We start from the raw sequence: 8979 nt of genomic DNA, 5'->3' as shown, positions 1-8979 counted from the left end.
CCAAACCATTCGGTGATTCTATGATCTTTTTTTTCTTCTTTTTTGCCTTTTTTTTTTTTTTTTAAAGAGTTTTCCACTAACCTACATAATTCTACCTCAGGTGAAAGAGTTACATACATAAATTGCATCATTTCTAAAAAGTAGCTCCCTTTCTCTCCTTCGTCAGCTTCCTTTGTCTTCTTCTCCTTCAAAATCCAGGAAGGGGAAAACATGAACGAGGTAAAGGAGTCTCTAAGGAACATAAAGCAGAACTACAAACTCTTCCTGCAGCAGCAGTTCACGTTTGTTGGAGCATTGCAACACACCCGAGAGAACGCGCATGACACGATCAAACCCGTGGCAAGCATCAGCCAGGTACGAGGGATTCAGCACAAAGCTCTCTGCCCATGAGAACAGGGACCAACGTGGTGCTGTCGCACACTTGGGTCTAGTTCAGAGATGAATAAATGTTTTTACTAAAGGAAGATGCACAAAAACTCTCTACTAACATTTGTGTATAACTCTGCAAACCAGTGGCAAAAGATTAAGTAGGGGAGAGAAATACCTGTGTTAGGCCTTCTCGTTCACAGAGAAGGAATTTCATTGCTGAACATCACTTTATGATTTACTTTAACACTGTCATTGTGCTGCTGAGGCATAGCCAGAAATACAGGATACAAGAAAAACAATCAAACCAACCCTCCTTCCCCAGCCACACGTAGAATCTGTAATCCTTAACTTGTAGTAACCAGCACGCTCGCCTCTTCCCCCTGGTATTGGTGCTGCTGTATCTTTCTATAGTGCTTATTAAAAATAACGGCTGTGTTACAGAGGTAGGATGATGGATTGAGAGCTGAAAGTCCCAAGCGGGATAAGGGGTTTTCTGGGCTGGTAAGTGAATAGTCTTGGAATTTTTATAACATGGGATGTTTTAAGTAGTGCAAAGAACTCAGACCACTTGCAGACAGAAGGGGAAGAAAAAAAAAATCTAAATCAAATTAGAATTGTGGATTTGAGACAGCAGAACCCAGGCACAAAACCGAGATGGATGCCAAAGCCAGAGTGAAAGCCAGGCTGTTATTAGGATTAGGACACTGAAATGAGGTGGTTCTCTTTTCTAAGGGCTGGCTCTCTCAATTCTAATATAAGGACTTTGCTCATAACATTGAAGAGGATCGAGACAGACATTACACTGAACCATTTTTTTCCAAATATAGGCAACGAGATTTTGTATAACATTATGGTGTTTTAAAAAGTGCCAATATTTCAGTGATATTGAGCAAGCTTGGACTCTGCTTCTTGGCAGGGTTGGAAGGCCTGCTTGGTGTGAGGGTGAAACCTTGTAGGTAAGGACTCCAGCAATTACATTGATCCATGGCATCATTTGTGATACAGTAACATGTGAACTTAGTGGAGGCAAACTGTACTGCACCACTAGCATGGTAAAGTGGAAACGCTGAAGAGCACATCATGGTCAGGGAATGACGACAGCTCCTGAAGACTTCTGGAGGGAGCAGGGTATAAAGTCAAACCCCAAGTGGTTTTGTGAGACAAGCTGCTCAGCCATTGCTTCAGCCAGAGATTCAAATAACCCAGTGAGTTACCGGCTTGACATGAGCCCAGCACAGGTCCGTAAACTCCCCCAGCTGCAGCTCGAGAGTCAGCAGTGGCCTAATGCAGAGCTGGGCAGCTCTTCCAAGCCATTATTTCCATATTCTTGGTCCCCAGCCTAGTAACACAGATGCATTAACTCTCTGTTGTTAGCATGGACAAAAAGAAGTCCCATTATCCCATCAATGAACATCCAGGCTAAAATGCTATTCTCTTTAGGACTATTTCTGCTCACAGCAGCAATAAAAAATCCTGCCACTCACAAGGACACAACGCTCGGCGAACAGTGTGGAAGGAGGGATCTGTAGTAGAAATGGACCCTTAGGGGCCATTTTTTATTTTCCTCACAACCCTGCTGAGAATTTGCCCAAGCACATAGCATAGCTTTTCTGTATGCAGAAACCATCCCGATGTTGGAACAGCTTCTTCCTTCTTGTCTTGAAATCTTACAGAAAGCACTAAAGGTGTTAGAGTCCAGCTATCGCTGGCAACCAGCCGCTCAGTATTTTATATTCTGACCACTCATGTCTGAAGTGCCTGTAATTTCTTTGGAGAAGCTATTTAATCTCTTGGCATAACATTTTGTCATGCAGTGCCATTCACTCTTAGTAACAAAAATGCTCAAGGCAAATAGGGAATATTGTTGTAACAGGTTAGTAAGGAAAATTTAGGTTAAATGGGTTTAGTTCACAGTTATAGCTAACAGTGCCAAATAAAGACTTGTGAAGAATGTGTGTATGTGCAAACACATCCACACTGTTATTGCAAACCATTCTCAGTTTAGTCACTGCCCTCACCTCCACCCTGCTCTGCCAAGGCAGCTGAGGCAGCAGCAGTGGGTGCCCAGCTCAGAGCAGACAGAAAACTCCACTCACACTCGCAGAGCTATGATTTTGGCTGCAGTATTCCTACACTTCTTCAAAGAGGGAGGAAGGCTCACTGGTGCGCTGACAAGCAGATCCATCACCCCAGCCTCCTTCAGTCATGATAAATGACAAGCAAACATCTCAGGCATGCTCTAGAAATCTTCCTACCTGCCATGGTGTGGCAGTTTCCATAGCAGCTCATGGCTGCACAGTCACAAGAGAAAGCAGCTTCTCATCACTAACCCAAGTGACTTTGCAGCATAAGTTAAATGTAATTTAACACACATAACTGTCTTTCTCCACGTACAGGTACAGTCCTACATGGACCATCACTGTAACAATTCCACGGACAGGCGTATCCTCAACATGTTCCTAAACATCTGTGATGATCTAAGCAAGCTCTGCCACAAGCTGGAAACCGTGCATTCTGGTAACGACATAACCAATGGCATTTTGGAGAGATGCAAGCTGCTCCTTAGCCACAACAATGATCTGAGCGCCATCCGAGCTAAGTAGGTCACTCCACCAGCTTAGTTTCTTTCAGTGCTGGGGGACTGTCACAAGAATGTATATTCCTACTCAACTTCTCCATCAGTTCTAACACCTTCCTGGCTTTAATGAAGGTAAAAAGTGCTACCCAGTTTACTATTCCAGCTGTTGGGACAACATTACCAGCCTCCATCCACAAAAAGGGGGTTTGTTCTATTCATTTGTTTTACTGATGCACTTACAGGCAGGTTAATACCCTGAAGTCCCATGCAGTGCTCAGGCAGTTTACCTCCTCCTCCTCCTCCTGCTCTGCATGTAGCTAATTTCTGTGGGGCAAGTATCTGTACATGCTCTTGAACTCTTCCAGATCTAGCCCAGCAGCCAGGATGGTGTGTTTGGCAAGACTCATTTCTCAAGATGTAATTCTATCTGTGCCTTTTTGTTTTGGGGCAATGGGTGTCTGTGCATTTCTGCTCATCTCAGGGTGACGCTGTGGGCTCACCAGGGTTGCATTGCTGGGATGACTCTGCTAATTGTTTCCTTCTGTCCCATAGATACCCCCATGACGTTGTGAATCACTTGAGCTGTGATGAAGCAAAGAATCATTACGGTGGTGTGGTGAGTCTCATCCCCATCGTTCTAGACTGCATGAAGGAGTGGATAACCCACATGGAGAAGCTGCCTCGGCACATGCTGTGTAACGTGAGTGGTGGAAGTGCTGTCTCTGAGAAGAGAACACCCCAGGATGCACTAGCTAGGGCAGCCATTTCCCAAACACCATCTTCTCCTCAGACCTCAACTAGTAACAAAGATCATATACAAGTACAGGGGAGTAAGCATGTCCAGAAGCACCTGAATGACACAGAAAATCACAGTGGGAAACTTAAGGGTCCCTGGAAACCACCAAGTAGACGTGCCTTTTAAAGGATCAGAGTTCACACATCTTCTGCTACCACCTTTAATCAGGTGCCTGATTAAAAGACAGTGAAATGAATACTAGAGATCCTTCCTACCTGAGTCTACTTTCTGAAGAGTTAGCCCTGCAAGCCAGCCTTGGACAGATACATACTCTCTCCCTTGCTGATATTTCCACTCTCCTCCTTAAAGCTGCATCCCATCAGAAGCAGCTGTAGCACTACAGCTGGTCCCTTTGACCAGCACTATGGTGACAGCAGAGAAGAGGCAAGAGAAATCAGGTTCTAACCTCTCAGATGTGAATCTTGGGCAAGCCACTTGAAATGGGATTTTACACTTTCTCAGGCTTCTTTCTGAGGAACACCCACTCACTCACTGAAGCCGGAGGTCTGAAGAACCCACATGTCTGAAGGACAAGATACAGAGCAGCAAAGGCCTCTCATTACAGATTCAAACGTTTGTTTGAGATTTAGACTTGTCCCTAAAGTTCCCTCACCCCCACTGAAATTCCCTGGTTATTTGGACCAAAGAATCCAAGTCTACAGGACACTAATGATGTCTCCCTTCCATGGCACTGGCTACAGGAAAGGTCAGCGTGCTTTAGCTGCACTGACTGTGCTTGCTGCATCCTTCTCACAGGTTCTCACACCGTTGCCAGTACACACCACTCAGAACATCTTCCCTTACACCCGTTTCACTCCTTTGCTGTCCAAGCTAGAGATGTAAAGGAGGACAAACTTCATTTTGCCTTTAATTTGGTGTACTGACAATATCCAAACTTGAATAAAGCACCTCTGTCCTTCCCAGAACTCTGCAAAACTAACAGTCATTTTCATTTGAGTTGATTCCAGGGAATCTGGTGGGAGCAGAGAGACTGAGAAAGCCGTGGCCATTTTCAGACGGTTCCTTTTCAAATTGCAAGTTAAAATGTCTGCGCTTTCCCTTTTTCGAGATGAGAATCCAGCCTGCCTAGCTTTCAAGGATGTTGTGAGGCTTAGTTCATTAAAACTGCAAGGCATTTGAAATAGTCTCATGCTGCTTTTATTCCAGCACAGTGACTTTAGACCAGTGCTGAAAACAGCTTTCTTTTTTGGGCTCTCCCCATTCTCTGAAGCTGATACACACTTTTGGTGGTGCTTTCATTCAAGCACTATTAGCTACAAACTTAAGATCTTCATACCACAGTATCTTCCTTGTATCTGACTGCTCTTTTCCCCTCCCACAAGCAAATTAGCTCCTGTTCATTGCTTCCTGCTGGAAGACACTCCTGAATAAACAAATTCCCCTTGCATTCCCCTTGCATACCTTGCTCAGTTTGCTAAAATTGTGAGAAAGCTTTTGCCTTAAAATGATCAGATTTTGGCAACAAGCAACCAAAAAAAAAAAAAAGGAGAATTAGTACAGAAGAGGGAACATAGTAAGGAATGATAGCTCAGATTAAATGGGAAGTATTTTCAGGAGCATTTGTATTCCTCAAATAACTCCACCTTATTTTGCACTTTCCCCCACTCTCCTATCCATGTGTGCTGCTATAAAACACATCTATCCACTCTGGAATTGAAGCCTATTTTTAGATGTCATGATCCAACTGAATTGAACCTTGGTGAACTCAAAACAGTAACAAAGTTTGCCAGGGTCACCCAGAGACTCCAAGGCACTACTGGGGCCACAGGCAGCAGAATGTGACCATCACCCTCTCAGGCTTCACTCGAGAGGCAGAAAAATCAAAGTTGCTCACAGCTGCCCTATTGTGTTTCACGCTGCAAAGACAAGTGTCCGATGACAGTTGCTGTCTTGGAAAGTTTTCCAAAACAAGTACATGCAATACGGACTAAAAGACGACAAGCACTGGGGGACACAAGAGACACTACTCCCAGATCTTGTTTCCAACCTTCCTCACCCTGTCATACAGTTTAAATTTGAACACGCTGGCTCTGATGAGACCAAAATTATCCTCCAGTTTGTAGTTCACTTTCAGCTTTCACGGCACCACGCAGCACAAATTGCTTGTCAGAAAACTCCTACTAAACCCAGTCCGCCACCTCCCCAACCTGCTGTTCAAAATGCCAATGTCATTATCCAGTTGTACTTGACAAAGGTTGTGATACCTTTGCAAGTGACACAGAAACACAGTTCCCAAACCTTCATAATAATTTCTAGCCTAGCCCTATCCTTTCAATCAGTCTTATACAGTCAGAATTTTAAGATGGAAGCAGAAAAATGAGTGCATAAAACTTGCAGTCTGAGGTTTGGTAATGACATGAGCAGAATCTGTTGGAAGACTGCAAAGTTAAGTCTCACAAAAACATCTAGACAAATTACTTAATTTCCATACAAGTTCTCCTCTTTCAGAATGGATGGACACTTCAAAAGACAAAAAGATACAGCAAGAATTGTTTTTCTCTACTACAAATCAAGCTGTTTGAAGAATTTACATAAACAGGATGTAAATGCCAAACACAGAAGTGCAATAAAGTTTTGCTTTAGCCTCTGTGAGCACAAAATTGCAAGACACACACTCTAAGAAACCAGGCATTGCACCAAACTGACTTACCTAGGGAACTGTCAGCACAGGAAATAAATACTCCTTTTTTGTTCAAAGACTGAAATAGAAATACAGGCTGGTGGTAGACGATCTCAACAGAACCCTGGCATCTGTGGGCTATAAATTACATCTATGCTCTCCTTGGTTAAGCCAAAAGTCAAACCAGGCTTTTATCAGCCTGTAGCCAGGTCAAAATATTCTGTACGTAAAACATCTGGTTCCAGCGTCTCCAACAGTGAGAGGATGGGGTGTAGCGCAAGACCCAAGTTAAGGCCAAGTGTCAGGGATGGTGGTGGGCTCTTAAGGGAAGGAGAAGGGGCAATTCAAGGCAAAGTCAGCATCCCCAAAATGCCATCAGAGCCGCTGCGGAGCGCAGTGGCGAGCTTCGCGGGGCCTCTAGTGGCCACATCCAGGAAAAGCCACGGGACCATCAGTCAAGATTAGTAAGGAAGGGTTGGGGATTTTTTTGTTTATTGTGGTTTTGGGGTTTCTTTGGTACCCTGTGGGTAATAGGTACCTGATTATTTTTTTACACTGGCAAGTGCAGCTTTTCAATGTTAAGCCTGTTAAGGGATGCACAAAATGGATTTAAAGTAAGTAAGAGCGAGTCAAAGTCACTTTCTGCTTTGTTTTCATTTCACTTGCACCATGCTGTAGAACTCATCCCAGTGCTGAAGGCCCAAAACCAACTTTGTTATCACCTAACCCCAAGATACTATTTACGGCAACTTTTATATAAAATTCTTCATAAACACCATTACTCAGCCAAAATGAGTGTTTGCGAACAGACTGTGTTGTTCAAATTTAAGAATTATAATCAGTCCTTAACTGCAATGCTGAGGTTCATGTATGAATTTCTAAATTGCTTTGAGCAACCTTTCAAATATTCATTTATTTCAAGGGAAAAAAAAAAACAAAACCAAACCAAAACTAACAAGAAAACCCCCCAAACAGTAAGAAAGTGCCAGTATGGAAAAAAGAAAAAACAAAACAAGAGAACAACCTTAACCTATAAGGTTAAACTGACAGTAAAATGGGCCCAAATTCCCTTGTTTTGAGAAACTGTCCTCCTGTGTGCAGCGACTCCTGAGCAGGGTACAGGAAAGTGTGTCGACAGGACAGAGCGAGCTGGCCAGCTTCTGACAGTATCCCCAGCTTTGCAAACAACAGGCTCTGACATTTTCAGCTATTAATTTGTCTAATTACTGGGTAGTCTCTGGACTACACGAACAATGCCATAAAGCTAATACGCAGATTTGCAGGACTGAATTGTTTGCAGTTATGGATGACACTGGCACGTCGTCATTGAGTTTGTTTGTCACAGAAGAAAAAAGGCTTTGGCTCCACGCAGAAAAATGAGCTTCTAATGATGAACCCCGTGCAAAAAGGGGCAGAACCACTTATCTGTACTATGCAGATCTTGGAAGATGCTTCGACACCGAACTTGTCTCTGCATGTTTTGTCTCAGCACAGCTCAGTCCCAAAGGGGTTGGCTTGCAGGGAATTTAACACAGAGTAGTGCAAAACAATACATTTTATTTGTTCACAGTTAAACACAAGCAACTGCCTTGACATTTTAGAACATTCTAATAATAAGGACAGCAAAACCTCCTTTTGGTTTAAGTTCTCTTTAGCTTAAGATTGTACCATTTCCTCGTATTTCATATTTATGGCATTTCATGTGGATTGTTTAACATGCTTACAAAGAGCGAGGCAGGGAACAGATTAACTTGACAAAGACAGTAATTTTAGATTTAACTAAAAGCAGTCAGTTAAAAAAATCTGTTTCCACTTCACTGATGGGACCCCTTCAAAGAAACTGCAAGTTAACTACATACAGCAGATCCATGATTTTTAGACTTACAAAAAAAAAAATAAATTGCAAAATTTGTTCCTCCATAATCTTTGTGGTCCATAAACAAACCTAAAGTGGTTTCCACTACTATCCTGGTGCTAAAATCCTTTTTAAAAGAAGAAAAAAAAAAAGCCACCTTATCAATGAGCTCGCGTTACCACCAGGGCATTTTTTGTAATCGACAACAAAAACCGCCTCTCCTCAGAACAAGTGAAGTCATCAGATAAGCAAGACCCCTTTTTGGGTTCAGCAAAGCAGAAGGATGGGTGAATAAACTCCTCCAACACCACGGCATCCAGCGGCTGAGCCAGCCCGTCAAGGGCAATGTGCAAACTGTTCACTCCTGGGGCTGGGACCCGGTGGGGCAAGGGGCAGGAAACCTCCAAATCTGACCGAAACATACGCTACCACGTTTGCTACCACTAAGTCTTAGAAAGCCTATAGACATGTCGACAAAACCAGTCTGTCACTTACAACCAACTCTCTATTTTCTATTCCATGCAGATTTCAAGCTTTGACAAAACCACTGAAGTTCACCTTTACTTTCAGAGTTAGGACTGACCAACCGAAAGGACACTGAGAATAATTTAGACAGGTAGAAATGTATTTAGACCCTAGGTGTGATGGAAGAAGCGGAAATGGGAGGAAAAATACTGTCAGGTGCAAGTTAGCAAACTGCCAGCTGCTATGACAGAGTCTTGTTCCTATTCAGGTTAAGA

The 8979-nt window shown here is 43.2% G+C and overlaps 1 protein-coding gene across 2 annotated transcripts; it reads left to right on the top strand.

The window, feature by feature from the left end:
* Nucleotides 1–208: 208 nt before the first annotated feature.
* On the top strand, nt 209–5151 carry SPACA9 (sperm acrosome associated 9). Of its 2 annotated transcripts, XM_010172789.1 has the most exons (4): nt 209–354; nt 2766–2968; nt 3500–3654; nt 5087–5151. In XM_010172789.1, the coding sequence occupies exons 1-4, from the start codon at nt 211–213 to the stop codon at nt 5092–5094; spliced, it is 510 nt and encodes a 169-aa protein (XP_010171091.1). In that variant the 5' UTR covers nt 209–210; the 3' UTR covers nt 5095–5151. The 2 variants fall into 2 exon arrangements, with proteins under 2 accessions (XP_010171091.1, XP_028941987.1); XM_029086154.1 differs by lacking the exon at nt 5087–5151 and having other exon boundaries at nt 211–354; nt 3500–3869.
* Nucleotides 5152–8979: the final 3828 nt, after the last annotated feature.

The sequence above is a fragment of the Antrostomus carolinensis genome, unplaced genomic scaffold (assembly GCF_000700745.2).
Source record: "Antrostomus carolinensis isolate BGI_N321 unplaced genomic scaffold, ASM70074v2 Scaffold29947, whole genome shotgun sequence".
NCBI classification, from domain to species: Eukaryota; Metazoa; Chordata; class Aves; order Caprimulgiformes; family Caprimulgidae; genus Antrostomus; species Antrostomus carolinensis.
This window is presented reverse-complemented; position numbering and strand designations above follow the sequence as displayed.

What these genes read in the sequence shown, in the direction of transcription:
- SPACA9 (XM_029086154.1), top strand. Translation starts at nt 211, where the DNA reads ATGAACGAGGTAAAGGAGTCTCTAAGGAACATAAAGCAGAACTACAAA. An exon ending in CCGTGGCAAGCATCAGCCAG is followed by an intron (nt 355 to 2,765) that starts GTACGAGGGATT and finishes CTCCACGTACAG; the next exon opens with GTACAGTCCTACATGGACCA. An exon ending in CTGAGCGCCATCCGAGCTAA is followed by an intron (nt 2,969 to 3,499) that starts GTAGGTCACTCC and finishes TCTGTCCCATAG; the next exon opens with ATACCCCCATGACGTTGTGA.